Raw genomic sequence first — 26,837 nt, 5'->3', positions numbered from 1 at the left:
AGGTTTAACCATGTCATACCCTTCAAATAAACCACACGCTAACATGTTACACAGGTGGTTAAGTTATGTAGTGTTTCCCAATTCCTGTACTTTGAGGGAAAATAATTCCACTCAATGTCTTTAATTGGTACCACAACAAGCCCTTGATATCAATCAGAAGCCAGATGCAAGTTTTACTGTCACTGTCTTCTTGAAAGTGTGGCCTGAGATAATATCTAGCAGAGACAGGACTGGACACAAACTGAGGTATGTCAGACATGCTGAAAGAAAGAATGTGATCTTTGAATCCAACAGAGATGCAGAGGCCACACTGCTTAATATCTAGCGTCTTTCCACGGGATGCTGATTATCCCAGCAGGCTGATATGGGAAGTATCAGTAACAGAGATATTGAATCTTGTGCTTTATGTCTTTCTATTGTTCAAATTCCTTCGGCCACAATCATTTCAACACAATAAATAACAGCAACAGTCAGATACTGGGAAAACATTAAAAATCTCCAGCAGAGAGCAGCTGTACATTATAGGTAGTGCTCCATTAATGCTGATGAAGAAACATAATGGATATTGGCCATAACTCTTACTAAAACCATCTCCTCAAAACATTAAAAATGCATACTCAAGTTAGTCACAGCCCCCACCACCAGCACGCCTTGCTGCAGTTAATAGAACCCAACAGGCCCTCATATCTCATGCTTAGTTTCCTTCTGCTTCCTGACCCACTTCCTCCCTCAGCCCTGCCATAGGAAGGCAGGCTATGCACATCTAAAGACCTTGTGCTGCGGCACACCAGAGGTTGGTGTGTCTGGAATTGTGAACAAGCCTAAACACAGCTGTAGTAATGCTGACTGTCAAACCCTGGGTAGCTCAGTCAGCCTTCACCTGCTCTGCGTTCCAGAGCTTGATGGGAGGACTCCTGCAAAGCTGATACACATGAGAACAGTAACTAATTTTACAAAACACGCTCTCCCTTTGAAACACTGATCATTTTCATTACTAATCAAAGGAGCTGGTGATGGCATAAAGGGCCACACAGAAGACTGTATGGGTCAACAATCAGCCACTTGGCTACATGAGCTCTTTAAATTCTTTTGTTTTAATCTATTTGCAATATACTGTTTTTCCTAAATGTCATTCAGTAAACTGCTGAGATTTCAACATCGCAGGTGGCCTGAGGTAATCCACATTTGAGATGAGGTTAAATCCGAACACATCAAACAAAAGCAGCCAACTCATGTGAAGGGTAATAAATCAGTTAATGGTTCCAGTTTTTTAATGGACCAGAAACTGGTTTCAGCTTCCTAAATGTAGAGTTATTGCATCTTTTGTCTTTGATATAATTGTAGAATTATTATCTCAGGATTGTAACATTGGAAGATGTATGGTACGAGGATTTCTGGGATAATTTAAATGGCCAGACCAAACCTGAAAGCCCCTTTCTAGTCTGAAATGGGATTCTTCTTATTCGTTCAGTTGAATGCTTGAGCTTCCCTGTAAGGAATGTGTGTATGCAGAGTCTGTCACTAGAAGGCTGCTTTCACAATGACTGATTGAAGTGTTAGCTTTTGCTTTTCCCATTACTTGATTTCAAGGGGCGGACGTGCACGCATGATTTGTGACATCACAAATAATTTGGAAGCGGATTTTAAAGTTTGATGTGGAAGCTTGAATCCTCCAGTTGACACATATTGAGAATTATGACTTTATAGTGAAGTGGGACACATCTTGTGATCAGCTGTTCAACAAAAGGAATAAAAAAAATGAAGAATACATTCTAGATATTTTGTTGAGAGAAAAGACATAGGCGCCATTTAAAGGATCTTAATGTGACAACTCGTTTTCTTCTGCAAAAAGAATGTAAGACGCACTGTAGTATTTGTGCATTTTTTTTTATGTCTTAACACGAGGATGCCCAAAGTAGGGCATTGGGGCCAAATTTGGCTCGGCATCAGGATTGGCTTGACCTGTAAACAAATAATAATAACAGACCTAATAATTTAAACGTAATATACCATTTCATTAGTATGTAAGGTGAAAAAGCTGATTAAAAATGATTCCATGTAATTTTTTTCTTTACTTTATCCAGTCAGAAAAAAAGAGGCAGTGGTACACAGACAGAAGGAAGTTTAACACCACAAAATGAGTTTGCTTTAGGCCCTCAGCTCACAATTTAGCAAGAGTTTTGGGCCTCTGTGGGAAAAAGTTTGAGTACCCCTGCCTTAGTCCATGAGTCTTGTGTGTGTGTGTGTGTGTGTGTGTGTGTGTGTGTGTGTGTGTGTGTGTGTGTGTGTAGCCCCCGTTTTTGCTGTGGAGATCTGTCAAGCTGATGCGGATGGAAACTGACGTGCATGGCGTTAAACACAGGTGCACCATCATGTCCCTAGTGACTCCTCTCCACTGTTAGTAGAGATTAAAACGGTATCCGCACAGGTTCATTTCAAACCAACAAACTCTCCACGTGTAAGCTGATGGAGGTCACAGGGATAGCATCTTTAGTTGCTAGCTTGGAAGCGGTGACCAGTTCTACGGAAAGACTACTAAACAGTTGGCGATATTGACTTGAATCAATGGAGTTTGTTTGCCCATAAAAAAATGGCTTGAATGGGTGAATGAGGTAGATGCTGGTCAGGCCATGTTTTGAGTAGACTGTATGACTTGGATAGCCCATATTAGCACCAGTACAGGATGCCAGGAGCCAGGGCGCGGTTAGGCTGCCTGCACCTCCGTCTATGTGGATCTATCGTTTGGGAGATAAGTTTTCCTGCCGCACTATGGTTAGCCACCCCACCCCGCTCAATACCGTATAACAGCACATTTCAGGTCGTGGTTGTCAACGAATCGACACAGGGAGAGGACACAACCTTGATTAAAAGCAGCTATTTCTCCAGATATCGACGGCATTTTTTTTTTTTTAATATCAGTTACATTAGTGGGCTCGTGTTAGCCAGTCCACTGAACGAACTGCCCCGGTTCATTTTAGCTAGCGCACGCACTTTTTGTCAGGATGATGTACGGACAAACGAGGACCACCGCCGACAACTATTGAGGCTAAATCATCCAAACAGCTTCTAAACAAACCATATAGCCTACCTTCTGAGAAGAAAGTATTCCCGATAACCGAGTGATATAACACCGCAGATCCCAATTAAGTCCTCCCTCTGCTGGAGCCGCTACTGCTGACACAAGTCCTTCGTTCTGACTGCTTTCGCTACTCTGTCGCTGGCCCCGCCCCCTCGTTTGGCTTGGCGGGCGCTGTGTGGAGAGGAGGAATTTAACGGGCATCTCTATCAACCAATCAGCGTGACGTCTGGGAAACGGGGGGCGTATGCTACCCTTCTTTCAGCTACCAGTTACAGAAATTCAAATAACTATTATAAATGCATTTCAGTCTCCACTGGTATTATTGTGATAGTTTCATTATTTTATCAGCAATTTTCTGTCGACATAATTTATCAGAACCTATCAGATATATCATGGGATAGTACAATTTAGAAAAGCACATATTGACAATGTGTTAAGGAATAGAATTTATTTTTTAAAGGACAGACAAGTGCATCCTTCTTCAAATCTGAATGTATTCATGTCCAACCAGAGTAGCCAAAATGGTCTATAATAATCAGTAATAGCCAAGAATAATTAGGGGATTGAGAACAATACATGATAGTGTGTGTGCCTGCATGTATTAATGAGTCAGGGAAGGGACGGGGGTGATATGGGTGTATGGATGGAAACACAAGTGAATGCAAAGGCTGAATTTGACTGTGTGCCAATGTAATCCCTCAATTTACCTGTCTTTTTTTAAGCAGACAGCTTTTACTGGTCATGTAATTTGTGAAAGGGAATGAAACAATGGCTTGTGCTTAAGGAGCTATTAACAGTCTATTCATAATTTCGGCATATTAAAAATAGCTGTCCATTCTCTTGAAGAACACAATGTACCACAAATGTATTTCAAGACCACAAGATGGCATTATTTTACAAATCCACAGCAATGCAGACCTAAGAACAGCTGTATTCCATCATCATCTAATCAGTTTTTTTCTTCACCAGCCTTCAGTCTTGTAAATTCACCCAAATTCTCAATGTTCATTGACTTAGAAACATAGTCTGCCAGATAACTTTTCTTTAAACAACTAGTTTTCTAGTTCTGGTTATTTACTTGCTATCCCGTTATCCTCGGTGTTCTCTGCACAGTGGATATTGCCTCTGGCTATATTTTAAAGCCCTTACCTTTTCTCACAGATGGCTTCCTCTCGACGGCTTTGTCTGGGGATTTCTGAGCTGAGTCGAAAGCTGCCTTCATCTGGGCCACCTTCACAGACTGACCTTGCTCATCAGGTTTGATCTCGGGGGGCTTTGACCGATCCTGGTGCTGCAGTTTTTCATGCAGTTGGATGGTTTCCTTTATGAGCTCTGAGACGGGCCTAGATTTAGGAGTGGTGTGGGATTTATCTCGCATAGATACGCTGTCATCACTTCCAGGTTTTTGATCATGTTGGTCTGGTATCCTGTTATCAGACATGGGAAGATCCTGCTTCGTGCTGGATGGGATCGGGTGGTTATCTTCAGAGATAACGGAGCTGGGATCCACAGCTTGTGCTCCAGCATCCAGAGTGGAGTCTTTCACCTTCTTGTTACCTGTTGACTCAAGGTCTGATGTCTTGGAGTCATGAAGCTGGGGATCAGTTTTACTCTCACTGGTGTCTGTTTTATTATGGCATGAGTTTGCAAAATGTCCATCACTTTTTATAGGTGAAGACTCACAATCAGGCACAACAGAGGGTGCAGACTTCATATCACATGAAGCACTTTCACGTGAAACAGCTGAAGGGCTGACATTTGGTATCATCTCCTCCTTGATGGAAGCCGTTGTTGAGGTCTTTGCTGATCTTTGATCGTCTGACTTTGCAGGTGAGCGCTCACACATATTTCCAATGACTGAGGTCAGGATGGGGACTTTTATGTCCCCATCCTTATTTTTGTCATTATGTATTGATAGTTTTACTTTCGTAGATTTTTCCTTTGAAGCTGAAGAGGATGATGATGAAATCTTCACTGTGTCGTCGTCAGGGATTCTCTTCTCAGGAACGTGCTTGCTGTCTATTTCAACCTCTTTTATTTTTGATAGAGATGGGGTCGCCTCTGTTCTATTTCTCTTCAAGAGCTTCTCTAAAATAGAACTGGGTTCACTGGGTGAAGCTGGACTTGATGCTGGACTTAATGCTGAATCTGAAAGTGCAGTTGAAGGGATGTCATTCAACTCAGGTTTCATCTCACCTCTGGTATTACTCTCTGTTCTCTCTTGTGGAGCTCTGTGGTGAACGTTACCACTCTTGCCTAATAGAGACTCTTTCTGTGGCCTGTTTTTCAAAGGATGTTGGGATTGAGCTGTGGGCGGTTCCTTCCTCTCCCTTAAGTGGTCCACTGTTCCTGCATGAAGCTTAACATCTTCATTCTCCACGTCAACAATCATGCTCACATTCTGATTTCGTTGATCATCCTGTAAAAACTCACTTCCTGCTTGGTGGATGACATCACCAGCTTGAGCTCCACATCCACTGTTCGTCACAGAACCTCCTCCAGTGTTGCCAGACTCTTCTATGTCCTTTCCATCTTGGTTCTCCTCACATGACATCATTCCCTCGGCCTGATACTCCATCTTGATTCTTGAGGATGACTCAAGCTCTTCCTCAGTCCCCTTCTCCTTGATTTTGGTCTGATTGAACAGCTTGTCGGTCCTGGTTCTTTCCTCCGTCCTTACAATACTTCTCTTTTGGTTTTTGCTCAACTCCTGTGCAATCACTGGAGCTGTCCTGCCTCCTTCTTCTCCTCCTCCTTCCTTTCCTGCCGCCCCTCCTTGACTCACCTCCCTTGCAGCGAAAGGACTCACCCACAAATTTATGTGCTGCTCTCTAGAAGGTGTTGTTGGATCCCGGCTGTGGCTCTCATCCAGATCTTGAGCGTCTGGCTCCTTTGAATTTTCCTCAGTGTTACCAGCCTCCTCTTCAAAGGAGGTTCCTCCCTCCATGACATCACCTGTATGACTGCCTGCACCCCTCGAGTCAGGGCATGTCTCCTCTGATCCTTCGACAAGGGCCTGTTCTCCCCCGTCTACTTTGTCCTGGTTCTGTCCCATCCTGGTCTGAGGAGAAAGACATAGCATTAACTTCACAACTACCCCCCTCCCCTCCAAACTTTCCTTGTTGATGTAGTGTAAGCTGGGTCTCTATCAGCTCTTGTGGCAGCCATATTGGATGATTCATTTTTTACACAATCTTTAATATCTCCTACATGCCACGACGGATTATGTGGCTTTTATTCTTTCACCCCAGAGCAGGGAGGGATTTTGAGGATGAGGTTGCCACACTCAGTTGATAAACATGAAAGTTGCAGGCAACACGCTGTGTCTTGTTAAAGCTATGTTGCATAATATTTCACACACAGTAAATTAACTCCCCTTACACTCAAGCTTTGGCAAAATGAGTTCACACAATGCTCATTATTATCATCAATGAGTACAACACTCTGCATTCCACATTATATGGAGCATTCAAGAGGATGCATACTGAGTAAGCAATTAGCCCTCTGCTAACCTGAAAGTGGGTAGACAACTAACATAATCGTGCAGCTCTTCGCGACTTTCAAAATGTTATCAGGCTAAATGGATCAAATTCAGATTGCGAAACAAGTCGCCTGGTTGTGTGACACTCAAAACCATGTATGCACCATCCTGCATTCAAAACAGTAACAACGCTTACCTGCGCCAATGACACAAGCTTGTGTCAACAGTTGTTAGTGAAAACTGTCATTGCCAGAAGATGGAGACAAAAGTGCTGCTGGACAGCTTTAGCATCACACTTGGGTCATTAGGAGGTGTTTAAGTGTTGGAAAGGAACTGAGTGGCCAACGATTCATAGTCACGCAGCAGTTATTTTTTTGCGGACGCAGTGAATCTTATGACCTCAACTGCTGCATTATGCCATCTGTCAAGTTATTCATGCGCTTGTAGCGTCACAGTAGCTCAACTTTACGACAAATTACAGTCACAAGGTTTTGAAACAGTGCCACTTGTGAATTTTAAGCATTGTTTTGGTCTGATGCTGGACTATCTGAATTTGATCCAGATTCAGCTCTATCAATGTGCACATTGTGTGGATTTTTTTTGTTTTTTTGTTTGCACATCAATTTTTTTTCTTCCCGCTTAACAGGCCAATCGAAGTTGTGAATCGAAAGTATGAAACCTTACAATAACAGTGTTATTGTGTAAAAATGTTTTGGCATACTCCAGCAGATGTGCACGACAGAAGCAGTGTAGTCGCACCGATTGATTTTTCCCTCTGTTAGTACTGAAGTCTTATGACAGTCTGTTAGCAAGTCACTTCCCACACTTCTCATCCATAGGATTTTAAAGGGAACGTTTAAATGTTGGGTTATTTTGTCAGATTTGACAATGCATTATTTATTAGTAGCAGTAAGTTTGGTTTTTTTCTTCTTTATCGTACGTGGATGACACCATTTTAGCATCAATTCTAGAGTTCGGCTAAATATTAAACTAATATGGATATATTTGTCATTTCATCTTACCTCTCGGATCAGAATCCTCCGCTGTGAAAGGCGACTAGTTTAGCATGAATTGTGAAAGTGATTGTTGGGGGAATGATGGCAAGTTGTAGTCAAGTGGAACACAAAGCAAAGCCTAAATGTTGCAGGGGACAAACCTTTCCACAATCTAATTGCTTAATGAGTTGTCACCTTGCAAACTGCAGTAGTAAGCAGAGAATATGTTGCAACACAATGAACAATGCGTCTGCTTCCTGTCTGTGGACCCATGCCCTCCTCCTCTGTGTGACAACATATGACTGCTGTTGTCTTATCATCTGACAGGCCTGCTCACTGGCCAAACACATGGCCAAGAGAGCTAATGTTATCAGACCACTTCATAGCTGCACGGAGAAGACACAGATGTGTTTTTCCTACTGTGATATTGAGAGACAGCATGTAAACCTAGAAATCCATGATAAAATTACACGTAAAAGTTTAAAGAGATCAAAACAAGTCACAGAAGTAAGACACACTCAGGTCAAGTGGACTCAGGTTGCAATTATTGTGGAGAAAATTTGCCCTCAATAATTTTCCTCCGCTATCCATCGTCACTCTACTCTATGAGCCCGTGTGGGGAACCCCTTACCTTGAGGCAGTCCATCTCTGTTAACAACCAGTCTGTTATCCTCCCTCATCCTCCCTGGATGCCTAAAGCTACTCACTTGATCACCATGTGGTCTGCTGCCTCCACATAACTCAAACACAAGAATTCAATCCAGTGAACAGGAGTCGCAGCTGGAAAAGACAGTTGAACTTTTCAGCTCTGATTAAGAAACACCTGGCAGAGACTTGAATCCTGACGGCTCTCAACTCAATACTTGGTGATTAATATAATATTGAACGCCTATCATTCACAGGTCTGTGGCGTCTGTCACTTACCAGTCAGACGTAGAAGCTGAGCTGATCCCTCTCTCTCTCTCCCTTTCTCAAGACCGACAGAGTGCTCTTTGTTGGTTGTTTGGCGATTTTCTGTCCTCCCTGAAACGCACAAGCAATGGGAGCCTTATGTTACATCATGTGATGTCACAGCACATCTGACTAAAACAATGATGGAAAACTTGTTGCTTATCTATTTTGCTCTCTGAATAACCTTGAAGAAGTTATTTAATCTTCATCGCAAATGTTTTTGTGTGATTCAGGTACATGAATTGTGTGTTTACAGTATAATCCTGAATCTAACCTCATCTCCATTTCGTCCAAGACAGAGACAGGGATGCAGGTCTTGAACCCTTCACCTCATAGGTGTGAATATGAGTCATGCCCACATTTTTTTCTGTTTTCCTCACCCAGCACTGTTAGCATACCAGTGTCATGCTGCTTCACTCCAGGAGTCTAGTTGAAATAAGCAGAAAGATTTCTTCTGTCTGGGATAAATGGCAAGTAATTGTAGCCACCCTTGTAAGTCCAGGAGTGTGGGAAATTATCTGCAAAATAGCTTCAACCCTCTCTTTTGTTTCTCTTGGTCTCCATGGAAATGTCCAAAACAGGATACATACTAAGATAATAAAACAAAAGTGGAGGCATGGCAGCCAAGAAGTTACCGGCTGAGGATGAGGAAGAGGGACCGGCCCACACCCAGACCGAAGGCTACTGTGCTGACAGACAGGCAGCTCGCAGTCTTCATGTCCTAGCCGACCTGTTTGAAATGTGTTACAGCCTACGATGAGATCATTGTAAATTCAAAACAGACACGTTTGTGGGTACACTCATGATGAATTTGTCATGTAAGTGTTCAGTTTTATTTTTGTCGAAGAGTCTCGTCTCCCGTTTCACATGCATGCAGAAAAATCACCAGAAATGTTTTATTCTGTGATGCAAAAACACCGCTGCATGGCATCCCTGCAGCTTCAAAGCTCCATCACATGCTTTAGTGTGCACAAGCGTACTATTCATTATACAGACACGCACAGACATATAGGGCGGGACGAACAAGAGCGTGTAACTTAAGTAATCCACTGATGTCATGCAAACAGAACGGGAAGCCAAATGTTATATAAACCTGGCTGTTAGAAAACTCTTCTCCTGCCAAAGCATACAGAAGGGGGCATGATGATGTAATTTAAGGACACACACACACACACACACACACACATACACACACACACCATCACTTTCAAGTCACCACACAAATATTTAGATATGTCTATAATAGTTTTGCCACTCAAAAGGATTTGTATAGAGCTGATACAGTGTCCTAATTCCAGTCAGCAGCTGTTTGTTCTCAATTAGCAGGTCAGCTGCTGCAGCGGGGACTTTAAATAAATCAGTTTTAAATGAATTATGTTCCAGAAAAAAGTCATAAAAACACCAGATCCACAATATTTTATGAAAAGGACATGTTTATTTCCATAATTAACACATACAGTACATTTTGACCAACATAAAAAGTGCAATATGCATTCAAACTACAGCAACATACAGTACAAAAGTTACTGCATACTTAAGTATAAAAAGAAAATGGTTACAAAAATGTGACGTAACCTTCTGTGATCGCAGCTTTAAAACTCATTGATGATATGAGCATAAAAGCCTAACAGCCCAACGACTCCACTGAGTCTCGACTGTTTCTCCCAAAATGTGCAAAACGATGTGACAGCATTCAAATACATACATGATTGGAAGTTATGATTCACCTATTTTGTACAGCTTCAATGGTTTTTTTGTTGTTGTTGTTTTTTTTAACCAATGTTTTAGAGACAGCCAAAGAACTTTGGTCTTTCACATTTTAAAACGCAAAAAAATGTTGGCAACTCTCAAGGATGAGTTTATCTAATTTACTGTTCAAACAAACAAACAAAAAGTTTGGAAGCGAAGTCTTTTTTTGAGTTTATGTCAAAAGAAATGATAGTCAGAGAAATAAAATAACACCAATTATGATTTGATGTCATAGATCCTCACTTCCTGTCACTCTACATTTGCATTATGATTTCACGCCGCGCAGCACGACTCTGCTCTCCTCCCGAGATCATAGTGGGGAATGATGAGGTCAATAACATTACTCTAATGTTATTTTGGAAGATAGCTTGTTGCGTACCAGTATTTCGCTCAATAAAAAAGCAGTGCAAAGGAACAACAAAAACAGAAACCATTCTGTTGTTTGCTGAAAACAGTGAGCATGCCTCGTCCTTCTCTCTTCAACCCATTCACTCACACAGACTCACATTTAATTACACGTCCTGACTTTTTTTGTGACATCAGCCAATGAACTGAATCAAACTGGCGAGAGCTCCATGAATGAGGTAACGATGAACCCTCTAGCATTTAAAACTGTGGTAAACAACTCTACATTTATTTATGCTTTGCTTTCTGTCAAGCTCCATTGAGTGGCTCAAGTTAACAGGCTACCACTTTGTACCAGTCAGGTAAAAAATAATAGAAGTGCCGATGGATTCCATAGCATAATTTGGTACATATCAGGTACTAACAGCTGTGAAATTAAAGGTTATTTGTATCATCTTCTCCTGCAGTCTAACACACTGTGCCTCTGGTCTCATAGGTAAGGCACTTGTTTGTCCATGAATCAAACCAAGTTAGAGGTGAACTGATGGCTTTACACACTTGTCAGATACAGCAATATGACATTTACTGTGAACAGCAGTTTGAGAGATAATGTGGCAAAGGAGTCAACGCTCCTTGTGACTGTTGGCATTGTTCAGTTTTCATTTGTTTCTTCGACTCAACTCTGTACAACCCTCTACAGCTCTACAGGGTGAGAGATGACGGGGTAGAAGGAGTGCCTGTAACCTCCGCTTGATGTGTCAGCTTCTGGGCTCACCTCGCAGCGCTCTCTCTGGGGTGTGCGGGTCCTTGCAGGGCCGAGGCACAGCAGAGGTGGTGGGGGACTCCCATTCCAGGCCGTGATCTGGCTCTGGGGATAGTGAGAGGAGCAGCAGTGTTCCTGCATCTGAGGAGCAGGCTGAGCACAGGTCCTCTGAGGAGAAGGTGAGGCTGCCCAACTTGGCCAGGGAGTTGGACCGCTTCAGCCTTGAGGGCACGGTTAGGCCTGCCAGTCGCATCCGGGTCTCGATCTCCTGTGCTCTCTGACGTACAAGGCCGGGTTTGCCTCGCACGCTGCGCAAGCTATCGCTGCTGGAGCTGCGTGTCAGGGTGGAGCCGTGAGGCGAGGAGGTTGGCGTGAGCAACCCAGACCCCACCACCCCCAACAAGGCTTCATTGGTCAGTGGCACCACCAGGGGCTCCAACCGTACTTGGCACGGTGTCGAAGACTTTGTGAAGTCCCTGGTGGTAAAGCCAGAGAACTCTTCCTCCTCATCAGTGCGGAAGGGGCTCCTCTTGGATATTTGGCATGCATGAATAGGCTTCAGAGAGTGCAGGCTCTCCTGGGACACACCTGAAAGTCTCTCTAGTCTCTCTGCACGCCGTCGTACCAAACCAGACCTTCGCAGCTCCACCAGGGTCTCCTGTTGCTGGTCAAGGTAACAAGCCATTGCAGGCTTATCTTCCTCCCCATCCATCGTCATCAGCTCAGGGAGAGCCTCCGAACAGACAGCAGACATTGTTTTCTCAATGTCTTTGTTCATATCTAATAAATCACTGCTGTCCTTTCTCTCAGCGACGTGCTGTGAGTCTCCCGGCTGCTCTTCTCTGTTGAGGAGAGCTGTGGGAGGGGGGGCAGCACAGTTGGCACAATGACACAGAGGACCACAGGGGCGCAGCAGTCCCACTGAGGACATGAGGCCTTCGCAGGAATCATGGGATAGAAGGACTGGAGCACTTGGGACTTCAGGGCTGGGGTTAAGGCAAAGCTTTGAAAGCAGAGCTGAAGATTCTTCTCTCTGCATGGATTTCAAATCCCTCCATGACAGTGTAGACACATCAGCTGGAAGAGGGACAGAAGAGGCTTTTTCCTAAATTACCAGAGGAAAAAAAAAAACAAAATACAAAAAAAAGTGTCAGCGGGAAAGTATAAATAAATGTGTGCTCTATACTATTCTACATAACTCCTAACAATTTAGATCTCAATTCAAATTGTGCTAATTCAAACTCACATTGAGGTGATGTTGAGGGTTGAAATGATTGTTGTTGTTGGAGTTTTCATTCAGGGTCACAAGGTCCATCCCATTACCCTCCGTGTCCCCTTCCACCTCCACATCTTGTGTTTCCTCTCCTCCACCTCCTTCCCCACCCCCTCCATCATCAGGCTGCATGAGCACCTCCATCTCTGCCTCCTCCTTTTGTACCTCTTCTTCATCCTCTTCCTCCACTGTGCTGAACTCCAGCCGGAGCCGTAGCTCCTCCAGGGGCTCGGGGCCACGATTGCAGGTCTGGGCTGCAGTCCCCTCTGCCGTAGCACCAAAAGGGGGTAGTGGGAGACCTTCTCGCCCATCAAAGGCCTCATCATCCAACAAGGCATCACGCTCAACATCCTCGATTTCTATGAAGACTTTTTCCATACCCAAGAGAGGAGGGCCGCGTACAGGCGTTGAGGGTTCGCTGTCCAGCGCTGAGTCAGAGAGCCGGCGGAAATAGTAGTTGTTGTATGCGGGGTCGATCTCCAGTGCAACAGTCCTGCACGGGGATGGGCATGCTGCACCTTTATCAGACAGTACCTCCTCACAGCAGGGAGACATGCCTGGCTCTGGGGTCAGGTGGTCTCCTTCCTCCCCCCCACAACACTGGGCCAACCCCTGCTGGCCCTCCGCCATCTCGCAGTCTGCATCTGGATGCCACAGCTTGTTGTGGCGCTGTTTACTAGAAATTTTTAAAAAATACCGTGGACAGACAGGAAGCAGACGTCAAAAACGGAAACAAATCAAGACTTGACCTACATCTACAGGCATCAAGTGATGGGCTGTACCTGGCATCGAGGATGCCTTCGTACTCTGCCAGCTGCCTCATGAACGCTGGGTTAGGTCGCGTAATGCTCCTCTTTTGCTTGACAAAGCTGTAAGCCTTCTCCAGCGACCAGCCGTACTCTTTCATGGCGTAAGCAATGACGGTGGAGGCTGACCGACTGACCCCCATCTTGCAGTGAACAAGACACTTGGAGTGGTTCTTTCTGTGGAGAAGAATTATACAGCTGTAATTATCAAATACTACATTAACATATATACATATACAGCAAAATATAGCCCTCAGAATACAGCCACTTTTCAATGATTTCAGCCAGTAATAAGAGTAATGAGTAATAGGGAACGTGTATGTTAGTTCAACTCACCAATCTGATCCTCAACTGAACAAAGGGCAGTTCATTATTATGCATGTCTCCTGTGTGTGAACTGTTGTATACAAAAACCTTATTTTCAGTTCCTCTCAGCACTCACTTTGCTTTCACAATGAAGTTATACGTGTCGTTCCAGTGAGCCAGGAGGTCAGTGGCCTCTTCATCGTAGACGCGTATGTTATGGTAACTGAATGTGCCTGGAAAGAAGTTGTCTATCTCTCTGGTAACGTTGAGGATATAAGCCACCCTGAGGAAGACAGATAGTGTTAATTCCTCCACATTCTTTCATGCTCAAATCACAACATAAATATGTTTTGCGTCTGGTTATCTTAGCTCCTCTACAACATAAAATAAATCACCCCATCTCTTGCAACTCCTCCAAATTAGATGCATTCCATTCAGAGCCCTAAAAACAAATGAAGGAAAGAACAGTTCAAAATGAGTGTATTTTTAAATCTCTTTTCAGACTGTTCCTTTTCCAAAATCTCAAAACAAAGAACACCAGTCTTTCTTAGAATCACTTCATGTTATTCATGAGGAACAACAGATGTTTCGGTGAATATAAGGTAGAATTGTACTTAAACAAATACATCAAATGTCCCACCAGGTAGACGTGGTCGAAGATAAGCGTAGCTTTGTCCATCTGGCCCAGGATCAGCAGCATCTCATTGTCGATGTACTCTTTATACTCCTTCAGGTTGCAGTTCATGTGTTGCTCCAATTCCGTACGAATCTGACGAGAAAGATTAGATTATAAAATAAACGTCTAGCTAGGAACAACAATAAAATCTGATCTCTTCGGAAATTACAAGGTGAGTTTGAAAAAGAGTGAGATGATGATGTGTGGAGTCATTACCAATAAAATAAAAAACAATGCACAACAGCGGCTTGTTGCTATGTGTGTTATATGAACCTGTTTGCAGGTGACATTCTCCAAATCCTGGCATGTCATGATGCTTCTGAGTTTGGCTTTAATAAGGCACTCTGTCCTCTCTCTTTCTGAAGGCCTAAAAGATGAAGACAATCAAATCAAATGTCACACTTCCATCACACAGACTGGAACTGATTCCTGTAACCTTTACTTAAGTATTCGGCTTTGATTTCTATTAACTGACTTGTCGACAAACATGGTGGGTGAGTCTGGCCGCGTCGTCTCCAAGTCCTTCATGGCGTTCCACTCGTTGATGCAGCTCTGGTCTGACGCGATGCAGCTTTCATAGTAGCCCATCCACGTGAGAGCCATACCCCCGGGGAAATAGTTGTATCTGCGTGACACCTCGCATGCCTTGTGCAGCACCTGGAGAGCTGACCTAGTTTGGAGCAGTGTGAAGGGTAAAGTTCAGAGTCATAGATGATCAAAGAAGGAATACTAACAAAATCTTCTGATGGTTGTGCTGTCAGCAATCTCAGACCCCCAGCAACTCTCTGCAAGTTCCTCTCATTGCCAGCAGGTGGCAGAAAGACACAGCAGAGTGGCACATTTGGTCATCACATGCAATCAGGAGATTTATTTCGCTGTGTCATGAAACTGTTGTAGACGGAGGATTACTCACCACATTGCCTGCACTGACACAGGTTTGAAGACGTGAGTCCGACCTGCCGTGTTCACAGTAAAGCCCCTGAGATGCAAAAAAAAAACAAAACAACCACAGACGGCTATTTTCAGAGGTTGAGCTCTGTGTGCGTGTGTGTTGGAGCTGAAGTCTTAAGGTGTAGGTGCAAAGTGGGCTCAAGCTTCAGGAAATGTTACAGTCATCAAGTGTGTTCTCCTTCCTTACCCGTCTCCATCCAGATGGATTTTAGTGTCGCTCCAAAGAGGCAGCACCATCCCAATGGAACAGCTTTTGCTGCCAGAGGAGAATAAGAATCAAACACCAGGTAGATATAAAATGTCTGCTTTTCTTAGCAATGTCTCAGGTGCTGTATAAATAACACTGGACTGATCTGTCACATTTACAGAAAAAAACTTTTTGAGCAGCTTTATGAAAAATAAATAGATTTCATTAAAACAAAGACATTTTCTTAGGTCAGATAATGAAGCCCATCAGTGGGAAAAACCCTCAAAGTAACCACCTGACTGTTACAGTCTGGTGTCTGTGCTGTTTATGGACATATAAATGGTCTTTGTCACACAGATGATGACCCCCCCAGCCATGTTTCAGTCCTATTCTTACCAGTCTTTGCTAGTAAAATCAATTCCCAGCAGGATGTTCTCCTCTGTGTCTTGTCGCCCGCTGGTGTACACAACAACCATGTACCGTACACGATCTGACCACGCACTCTCCAGCCGCACCGCCTGCACAGGGGACAGACCGTGTACATTCAATTCAAATCCATATTTCCTGTTTATCATGTCCAGAGAATGACACCTGTTTATGGTGGCACCTGCCAGCCACTACAAGTTACATTCATTTGCTGTGGAAGGGTTTCTATAAATACTATGCAATACTTTAGTGTGACCCCACGCATTTTATTGTCTTGCTAAATTATGTCACAGCATGATGCACAAACGAAAACTGTTCTATTATGAAAGGGAACATTCCGAGTATGGAGAGAGTGAACATCAGGTGAAATAAATCCAGTGCCCCCCCTCCCTCCCTCCACACACACACACACACACACACACACACACACACACACACACACACACACACACACACACACACACACACACACACACACACACACACACACACACACACACAAACATGCGGTAATGCTCTCCTATGTGTGTTCAAACTTGCTCTCATGAGCTAATAATTACAGTGAGCAAGTGAAGTGTCTTAAGAACACAATAAAACACACTCTGGAGGCTTTGCTATGCCAGTTCCTTAGTCACTGACCTATATGTGTATGTGTGTGTGTGTGTGTTTTGTTTATATGGGTATACATATACGTCTGTTGTCTCTCACCAGTTTGATCCTGTCCTCAGAGCGAAGAATGTTGATCATCACCTGCAGGTGTTGAGGTAAGTCTCCTGTAGAGGAAGATCGTAAGTGGAGCAGTTTGGTGTCAGTGGTTACAGAGCTCACTTGTCACTGACAGGAGTTATGAAGATGATGAAGAGGCTTGAGGTTTGAGCTAAAGTAACAGTCACAGTGATTCCTTGTGTTTGGCACAAAAGTGAATCCTGGGGTGGAATCACAGATAACCTGTTTAACGATACGCAGTTTTACGAACTCCTTGGAGATTTGACTTGATTTTCCTTCTTAAAAAGAGCAAATGTCTGCAACAAAACAAACAACACGATCCATCGCTCAGTGCTCGCTGAGCCGAGTGGGCTGTCAGTTAGTCATGGCAGTTGGACTGGATTATAAAACAGGGTGTAAAGTTGCTCTTGATTAAAAGACAGGTATGTCCTCCTAACAGGCAGACCAATCACGTACTCCTGCTGAGTCTGCACCCTCTGTCATGAGACAGAGAGTCACTGACTATTTGATCCATGTGCTGTTGGAGTCTTTTTTTTTTAATTATCTTCTACTTTGACCCATGCGAATCCTGTCCACCGAGCTTTGGGACCAACACAGCTGAAAATGTACCCTCCTTTGCAGAAGTGAAAACGCAAATAAAATTCAAATTTTGGTCAAACTTCCATCTAGATGGCCGACGGGTGCTCCACACATATGAATTCCACTCCAGCAGCAGTGGCGCACTCCTCTGTACATCTAAATCACTGACTGCCGGCTAATGTCTGATCGAACAGGAATATCAAGTCTTCGTCTCTTTTTCCCAGGAGGCCATAGTTACTGGGAGTCACACAACCACTTGGTTTCTTCAGCCAAAGAGAGAACAAAAGCGGGACCTGCAAACATGTGGGATACCTGACAAAGGGACTGGTGGAGTGTACAAACCTGCCACTCACAGCCATGGTCTCGCCAGTGGCTTGGCATCATTTCGGCTGTTGGCTGGTCCAGATTTCCCATCAAGCGGAGAAACACTCGGGTCAGTCTTTGTGTTTTTACTAGACTTACAATGCTGACATTTGATTTCAAACACCAACCAGATCCAGTACAATCAGCAAGACACTACATGTCTATCAAATTTCTATAAAGATACATCACCAGGGTGAACTTGGCACGTGGAGTGTGCCACCAGCTATTCCAGTCGAGCAGCCACGAAGACATCAACACTGAACTTTACACAGTTCAAATTGTCCTCTAGAAGGCTGCAGGCCAACTACTTACCATCAGGTTTCTCCTCTTTATGTCCATTTATTTTACAAGCCGCATAAAACGGTTCCTCACTCAAACTTAATATCAATGAATCATGATCATAATTCAACTCGGATCTCATGTTATGTCAGAAAGAAATCATTGTGCAGTCCAAAAAGTCATCACAGAGGGCGAGAATGCGAAAATAACCGGTCAATCATCAACTTCAGCTGAACCTTCAGTGCTCCTGTTCACTGGATCTGAGCACTAATCTGCCTAAGCTAGACGTCTGGAACAAGGCAGCCTGCATCCTCTTCTCATCAAACACAAACATCTGCTGCAGTGTTACAGAGCGAAGAACATGAACCCGTCAGACAGACCATCAACAAAACCTAGACTGAACAGCCTGATCGTCTGATGGGCAGATTGAAGGGATCAAAACAACATTCTGGGTGAGTAGGGTGAGCTGCTGTGGGCGTTGTGGCCTTGTGATTCTCACCTGCATGTTTGTGGTGAGGATGTACTTTTTGGCTCTGGTGAGTGCTCCCCTGCTGAAGGAAGAGCGCAGCCCCCTTCACCATGAAGAAGCTCTCGCTCAGGCTGTGGAATAAAAGGACAGCTTTCATTTATAATAATTGGAGCATGGACATTAGACATCAGACACCATGGTGCACAGCAACAGCTCAGACAGCCTGTTTATTACACCGAGACATGAAAAATATTGAATTTTATAAGAAAGTTTCAGCTCAGTAGACATGGGAAATGAGCCTGAGCATAAATCACTCTTCTCTGCTGGTGAAATACTACAACAGCTGGGTGGAAAAGCCCAGCGGGTGCGTTACACAGGCAGATCTCAGGTCTGCAGCAGCCATCAATCAAGCTTTGGTCCTGATGCTTATCTGTTCTCTCTCTGCAGCACGGGCTGCACTCTGATTTGACTTATCAGGTCTGTGCTGGCTTGGCCCCATGAACTGTGCCCTAAATATGTGACCTAACAGCAGGTACAAACATTCACACACAAACACACACACACGCACGCACGCACAAAACTGAAAAAGGAGTTAATACCTTCCTATAAAAACCCTGACGTTCTCAGGTTAGGCTGCTGCTGTCAACAGATGACATAAGTGAGGAAGTGCAATAAAAAACAACTGAGCTGTTTCCTCCAGGCTGACTTCAATCATTCCATTTCACTGAAAATCAAAGTGTCATAACTCGGCCTGGCAGCAGGATGGAACACACGCCCCGTGTATTCAATGTGTGCAGTCTCGCAAAACAGGACATCATTAGGAGAGTAGAGAACTGATGAGTGACAGGAACACAACATGATCCAAACAGGTATCACCACTGAGCTGATTCTAACAACCGTTTTAAAGTGGGACTCTGCCATCTTGGAGAAAGACTGTTGATATTCAGACTCAGCAGTCATACACAAACCCCCCCAGCTGTCCGTCCCGAGGACTGCGCCACAGTCATGGACGCCCAATGCCAAGGCAACGACACAGACGACCAGATTCGCCGGCCAAGAGGCCAACATGGCAGATTGCTGAGCGTACAGATTACATATTGCTAGAAACATCAAAAGTAATAGTGATACACAGAGAGACGAAGGGTACTCCCTGAGGTTTTGCTGCTAGAAATGGGCAGAAATACTTGAAGAGTTTTTAAAGTTTTACGAGCAGCATCCCAGTGATGAACGGCAGTCCTGGTAAACACAGTCCGACCAGCAACATGAGCATCGTAGGCTAGCCCAGTCGAAAGAAGGACAATAGGGGGCTGAGTATCATTTCCAGTAAGTCGTGTCCTGAAAGGGTTGTTATCTTGCATTCTCACCCTCATACAAAAGCGAGTTTGCCATTCAGAAATCTCCGTACTTTGATGGATGGCGAGGTCCCATGTCTGGTATCAGGGGACGTGAAATAACGTTGCACGTGAGGAGACATTTAATTTCAAGGGGAAGATTGTCTGTTGTAGCAAGTGACATATTTCATACAACGGTATATGGCACGAACCAGGACAACAGCTCCAACTGCTGATTGGCTGGAATTAAGTGATGTCACTCGACCAGTTTCTTTCAGATTTACTGAGAACAGGCAGCTAGCAGACCAAGAGGAGATATTTAACAAGTGTTTTGGACAATAGCCGCTGACTCCACCTTTAACAGTTGTTACCAAAATACTGGCATGCAGTTAATATTAACGTAATTCTGAGCTCAAAAGAGCAATGCTGGTTCAGTCGACTATCTCATCACTGAAATAGAGTACTTGAATAAGAATTCTAAGTAACATTTTCATGAGACCTGGTGTGACACCGGATCTGAATATTCTCCCTCAATCAGCTCTCTTTGATTGGACTTTCAAAACCCACAAGCAGATGATTCTGTGAGAACAATGGACTTGGTTTTATGCACCTCACAATAAATTCCCTTCGCCTCCAGCGCCACAGAAAAAAAAAAAAAAAAGTCCCACAGTGACAAAGCACGGGGGTGGACACTTTTCAACCGGAGCTTTTGTCTCACTTTGGTGGATTTCAGTTTCAGTCTGTTCTCTTGTGTGAGATTTATGTGGCTGTCAGGAGGTACAGTACAAATTCCTGCTGCTTATTCTCCCTTTTCCAAACCGACGTAAAGGAATATTCTCGTGGAACCTGAGGATGTCTGTAAATCAGGAGCTGTCCTGACTCAGACATCCTAGTTAACACAGCCTGAGCTCAACTCTGTCGCCCTGCAGCACCCTGCTATCAGCTTCTCCACAAACACCGGGCTAAAAATACAGCTGCTCTCAGAGCAAACAAAGACGATGAACAAAGCTTCCCAGATAGCTTCCATGATTTCACAAGATTACAAAACTACAGAAGCCTTTTCACTGCACGCCAACGCATCAGATCATACAGTCAAAGAGTTCAAGAATAAAGAGATTTAGGCTCCATTGAACATCAGCTGCCAGTCAGTGACATCTTATTTGAATTAAAGTGCACGTCAACTGTGATTCAGTCTGCTTGCCTGAAATTAAATATAAACTCTTGCAAGAGCTAATGTTGAAACAGTTATGCTGACGTCTTGATTCGAATCTTACGGAAATAATTTCCTTTTACAACTTATTTAGAAATAATCATTCAGTCTAAAGGAGCTTAGTAAATAAATCTTAGTGGAATGTCTAATTAAAACATCAGAAGCAAAGAATTTGGTTTAAGCCTCTACTTTAAATGACAAACTTAACTCACATGCGGTTTATCTCACTCTGAGTCAACACAGCGTTCTCCACGAAATAAGGTATCATCTTCATCATGGCCTCCTGAATGGGTTCTACGACCAGATGCATCCTGTTGAACCAATCAGGCCTTCGCCAGCACCAGCTATCTCCTCTTCATCAGTCTCCAGAAACAGTGAGGCAGCAAAGTCCAAAAGAAGAACGTCTGTGTCAACTCTTGTCCCACTGCTGGCGAGTGACAGACTGACTGACAGGCTGCACTCATCTGTGCCGCTCAGCCGAGAGGTGTTTAGATTCCACTCCTTCTGTTGCCTCCTCCCTCATCGGAGCGACTGTGTGTGCGAGTCAGCCTGGAGGGACACGCTGCTGCAGCCTCCACCCGCTACCTGAGGCCCTCACAACTTCTCCATCCCCCCCACTCTTTCCTCTCTCTCACAAGCTTTAACAGCATAAGTTAAAGCAAGAGCAAACGTCTCTCCTACACTCATAATCGCTTATACGCAAAGACACAAAAACTCAATCACAAGCTTCTCTTGTTGTTTTCCAGCAACAAGCCGCCAGAAGGTGGCAGGCACAATGAATCCAATGCAGTAAAAGAGAGGAAATTCCCCTTGAACACATGAATCTTCCTCCATTAGATGTGACTCAGTAGAAGGTGATCAACAGGGTTCCACTCAGCCACAGCAAATCCACTTCCAGGAACTTGTGCTTCTCTCTAACAGGGATCCATTGGCTGAGAGTAGCAGCTTCTTCGCCTGTCTTCCAGGGGAAAAGCGGGACTGCTGGTTCTATTTGAGCACAGAGAGGCATTGTGGCCAAAACTTCTAAATGGTATGTGCATGCCACTGCATGGATCAACAGAATCCAAGGTAGTGCTTCCAGGGAGCTTAACACATGGGCCAAGCATGGATGGAAAGGCCAGTGAGAACTGGCAATCACCCAAAACACCCAAATCTCATTATACCCGGGCTTATAAGGGAGGGATTATCTTGTCTTTCTCCTTCAAGTGGCCAGCACTGGTTGCCACTTACCAACAAACAAACCAGAATGGGCTGTTGTTTATGGCTCCGCAAAACATAGTCAATGTTTCTTGTAGATTCAAATTAATGCATCAAAATGTACATGAAATATAATTTTGAAATGACTGTGGAATTGCTATCTAAAAGAAAAAATGAGATTATATTATTAGAATAGTGAGGGAGACCCTCACTTGTACTGAATCACACACTCCTCCTCATTCCAAAAGCTGCACCCAATATCTACACGCAAACACACACTTTTTTTGTTTTTTTGCCCAACTTTGCTACGTGCAAAGTGGCAAGATGAAATCATTGCTTGGTTCAGTGCCGCTGACACCTGCAAGATATTTAGGTTGGCCTCCATCAACCCTTTCAGCTTGTCATCGTTATCAAGGTCAGCCAGGAGCAGCGAGCGCAAATACTCCTACTTGGCAGTCATTTGGCTGTCCGTCAACAGATGGGCTATCAATTTAGTGTACCAGATCAGAACACCCTGATCTTAAAGCCCAATATGCCTGTCAAATACAAGAGAGCTTAATATGCCATAATACTATAAAACATGACTTTACTGGCAATGTAATTGCATAACATGGCTTACACTGTCCCTGAAAAACGGGAGCAATCTTGAGGCAAGACATGACTCGCATCATGCATAGATCATTCTCACACTCACGCATTGCTGCGGGATGTTGTATAGACTGTTGCAAAGCTGGATCTTAGAATGACGCATTCCCTCTTCTGTGTTCTGCTTCAACAAAGTCTCCTCTATTTCAGACAGAACTTTTCAACAGAACAGACGTATAAAAATAACAATCACAAGTTCATACCAAGAATGCTCATTCCACTCGTTAACTACATGTACTGAAAGCACATCAGTAGACTAAAGGGTCGTGGCCCCTTCAGGTCGTTTCATGGCCAATCAAAGAATTTAAGGAGGGGTCCTCTACTGTTGCTGCTGTGGCCCCATTCTAGCTTGGGGCCCCAGGCAACTGGCCTGTCTGCTCACCTTGTTGCAACACTTACGTACAATCTCACAGCAAGCGAGTTATGGAGAGCTTTCAAACTGCCTCCTTAAGAAAAACAACTTCATTGTTCTTCAGAAAAACAGCTTTACCTGGTTTTAACACGACTCCCAACACTTCATCTCTTGTCCAATAAAAAGAAAACCCCATGCAGTCAGCTGCAACTATTTTCAGAAAAAAAAGCATCTAGTGGTATCATTGTTGATTAATAATTAAAAGTCGAGAGCCCGAATGAACAAAGCACAAGTTACTGAAGTAATGATTAACTTCCTTTTCCTTGCTTCCTGGACAGAATCCCGCCAGTCACTGAGAGACATGATGATGCCCCCCACATAGGTGAGAGAGGTAATACTGTGACTTATTTCATTTCAGTTAAGATGGAGTATTCTCCTGTCTCAGCGCTACTATGACTAAACCGTGTCTGTCTAACCGAATCTTGCATGGGGGGAAGCGGCTCATCAAAGCTGCTGCTTTGTGACTGATCTCCTCCTGATTACTGCCAGCAAAGTCCTCTTACGTGAAGGTGGGATGTAGCTTCTGCTGAGGGGACGACATGAAAGGTTTGTAGCATAGATTTCAGTGCGCAAAAGCAGTAAACCAAGCTAGACTAAATGTCAATACTGTAAACTCAAGAATGCAGCAGAAGTTCATCAGTTGAAGAGCTGATAAAAATACAGACACATCTGTCAAAATATTAGTTCATAAACTACTGAGATTAACGTTGCTCTCCAGATGTCTATTGAGAACCGATGACTCTGCAGGCAACTCAGACAGGTGTGTTATTTAACATTGACACACAGTTTACACTCACTAGATGATGCCAGCTCGTCTGCCGCCGATACAAGATTTCACTAAATGACTCAAAGACAGATGCAGTCGACCAGTTGATGAGCCCTGCTAACACACCACGCAAGAGGAGGGCCTCTCCACACCGGAGAGTGAACTCACCTTTGATTTATCCGCCGTTCATCTTCACTCCCAAAATCCTGCAATACAGATAAGAGAAAAATGAATTCCACAACCAAAAATGTGTGATTAATAACAAACTATCCCAGCCGTGCAGCTTGGAAAGAGCTGTATTATCTCACGTAAATATCATTCCTATCGTACACTTTCATAAATTAAATTGATACAGTGATTTAAGACTGATAACACTGCTGTTCTCAAGGATCCGAGTCAGAGCTGCGACCGCTAACAGCTAATGAAACCTCATGTGTTCACCAATTCCTCTCCTGAGAATGGACTCACTGGTGTTTTGCCCAAAATGGTTTGAGGACATCAATTATTTGATTCTGACATGAAAGGGAACAGAAAAACTAAATCTGGCATTGCACTCCTTTCTAAATCATGTCTATATTAGTGCAAATTGCACATGGACAGCAATATAACTGTGGTCGCACAATTTCAGCTGACCACACACACACACACACACACACACACACACAGAGAAAAAATCAAGGCCAAACGATTTTCTAGCATTGGATCACAATCCTGAAATAAAGGCTGCAAAAACTCGTCTGTTTCAGGACTCATTTAGAACAAGGTCAATAAAATATGAGACACTGCAAATGAAACTTTGTCTTTTGGCTTAAGGGTTGAAAGATTTAAAAAAATAATCAAATTGCAATTATTTTTCACAGATATTGTGATTGTGGTAAGAAATCCGTATCAAACATATTTTCTTAAAACTGTAATATTTGATGTGCAGACAGGACATCTCTGCAGTACTGCAATATCTAATTTTATTAGCTCTTCAACAAGTACTGCACTGTCCTGGGATTTGAAAATTTCAGTATTTCAGTTTCAACTGCATTTCAATTAATTACACACCTGTTATTCATAGCTGATTTCAAATTAATTTACTGTACACTCATTTATTTTGGAAAAAATATTCAGGAATAATGCAAAGCATACTGGGTCCTACATAGAAAATAAGTAGGTAGACATAAAGAGGGGATATAAAGGATAAAACAGGTCCGGTAACTGAAATAAATGCAAGAAAGAGAGAAATACTCTGTGTGTGTGTGTGTGTGTGTGTGTGTGTGTGTGTGTGTAGCAGGAAATAAAATGGCACAAATACAGAGAATATGCCCTAAAACCTTTATGCTCCCCCATTGAGCGTGAAACCATCTTTAAAATCAAAACTAATGACAACGTCCATCACATCTCTGTTTACCAAGTAGTACCTCCAGTAGTGCTCCGCCACACCACCCACCCTTCATGAGTAGATGACATCATAGCTGCAGCAGCAGCAGCAGCTTTATCTGCTCAGGCTCAAGCAGGACTGCACCACCCGCTCCAGCAGGACACGGAGGTGCAGAGATGAAACCCACTCAAACAAACTAATCATTTAAATGCAGCAAGTGCTTAGCAATAACTGACTTGTTCAAGGTTACAGTATGTTTCCTCCCCCCCTCAGCATATTAAGACTATTGTTACTTGTGCAAAAGGTTTCAATATTTTACATGAATTTTATAGAACTGTGGCTGTGACAGCTACGGCTGTCAGTTCTATAGTGGACACGGAGCTTGATTCTGAGCAAGATGAGGTCAGCCGGTGCACTTCATTAAATATTGGCAGTTAGCGCCCCCATCCGGCAGTGAATACAAGGGAGGGGGGATTGTGCTTGGAAAATGGTTAGGGGAAGTTATCTTTGATTGATTGCCATTCTGCCATTCATTCAAGACAATCATTCACTCTCGTTCCTTCTGTCACACTCAAAAGGTGATTCTCACGGAGAAGCAGCAGATGTAAACAGGTCTTTAGGTGACTTACTGACTGACACACACACACACACACACACACACACACACGAGTCTGATTCCAAAAATGGCAATGCCTGACTTCCCCGTCTCACCTCAAAACCAGCCGGACAGCACAGAGATGCACCAACTGTTGTCCACTAGTATTAACAGGACTGCACATGAAGCAGTCAGCTGCAACCATGCAGGGAAGTGTCCTTTATATTCCCCAACCAAAGTTTAGAGTGATTTTTTTTCAACGGTTAGACTGCAGCTTCGTCAGAGAGCCGTCCTGATGTAAACCGAATCAACCTCGTGATGGCTCTGACAGTTGGATCAATGCGTTGTTTTCAATGTCAGCCAGTCCCATCATTCTGTAGCTAATGTTAGCTAAAGCTCATATCATTTATATGGCACTTGTCTAATTATACCGAGAGTTTCTTTTTTTATATAATGTCCCACAATCCAAATTAGCAGATGTTGGTTAAAAGTGAAGCTTCCTTATATATAAAAAAAAAATTAAAATAGGGGAAATTTGACAACTCTACTGGCATTTCATTATCTAAAACATTTGGCTATAGGAAACGAAGCCGTGCGCTAGCTGCTGTCGGCTAACAAGCTAGCATCGTACGTTAACTAACGGTAGCTATTAGCTTCATCAGCGGGCCTTTCTCCGGCAACATCTCCCACATCCTCAGCCTGTCCGCTAACCACGGAGCATTGCTCAGGTTCAACCGGCGGATGACTGACCTCCCCGGCTGTCGTAGTTGTTGTACTGGCGGTAGATGCGGCGCTTGGGGTCGGGGACCGCTGCAAAGTAACCAACGCCATGGCTGGAAGCTGGGGATGCACCGGCGGCCACTGTGGCCTGGTGAGCTGCTAGCTGCGGGGCTAACGATCCAAGTGATGGA

At 43.8% G+C, this 26,837-nt stretch overlaps 2 protein-coding genes across 4 annotated transcripts in view; both read right to left on the bottom strand.

Annotated features, from left to right (window-relative positions):
• The window catches only part of LOC147259885 (coronin-1C-A), a 33,932-nt gene extending 27,792 nt beyond the window's left edge, over positions 1-6,140 (bottom strand). The window contains exon 1 of one of the 2 annotated variants that reach the window (XM_086206118.1): positions 4,229-6,140. In XM_086206118.1, the coding sequence (XP_086062244.1) occupies positions 4,229-6,134 (1,906 nt within the window). In that variant the 5' untranslated portion in view covers positions 6,135-6,140. Of the gene's footprint in view, positions 1-3,088; positions 3,233-4,228 lie in introns of those variants that run through there. The other variant, XM_086206119.1, reaches the window with a different exon arrangement.
• Positions 6,141-9,933: 3,793 nt separating this feature from the next.
• Positions 9,934-26,828, bottom strand: ssh1a (slingshot protein phosphatase 1a). Of its 2 annotated transcripts, XM_086206113.1 has the most exons (15): positions 26,677-26,828; positions 24,134-24,171; positions 18,435-18,535; positions 16,697-16,761; positions 15,959-16,080; positions 15,563-15,631; positions 15,338-15,403; positions 14,900-15,094; positions 14,698-14,791; positions 14,389-14,517; positions 14,144-14,190; positions 13,885-14,031; positions 13,419-13,619; positions 12,610-13,312; positions 9,934-12,468 (listed from the first exon to the last, which is right to left on the bottom strand). In XM_086206113.1, exons 1-15 carry the CDS (start codon positions 26,755-26,757, stop codon positions 11,359-11,361), a joined length of 3,168 nt encoding a protein of 1,055 aa, XP_086062239.1. In that variant the 5' UTR covers positions 26,758-26,828; the 3' UTR covers positions 9,934-11,358. The 2 variants fall into 2 exon arrangements, with proteins under 2 accessions (XP_086062239.1, XP_086062240.1); XM_086206114.1 differs by lacking the exons at positions 24,134-24,171; positions 26,677-26,828 and adding an exon at positions 21,158-22,030.
• Between the last annotated feature and the right edge of the window lie 9 nt (positions 26,829-26,837).

Source organism: Aulostomus chinensis, chromosome 6 (assembly GCF_037954235.1).
Source record: "Aulostomus chinensis isolate RoL2024-O1b breed Wild chromosome 6, RoL_Achi_v1.0, whole genome shotgun sequence".
In the NCBI taxonomy this organism is placed as follows: domain Eukaryota; kingdom Metazoa; phylum Chordata; class Actinopteri; order Syngnathiformes; family Aulostomidae; genus Aulostomus; species Aulostomus chinensis.
This window is presented reverse-complemented; position numbering and strand designations above follow the sequence as displayed.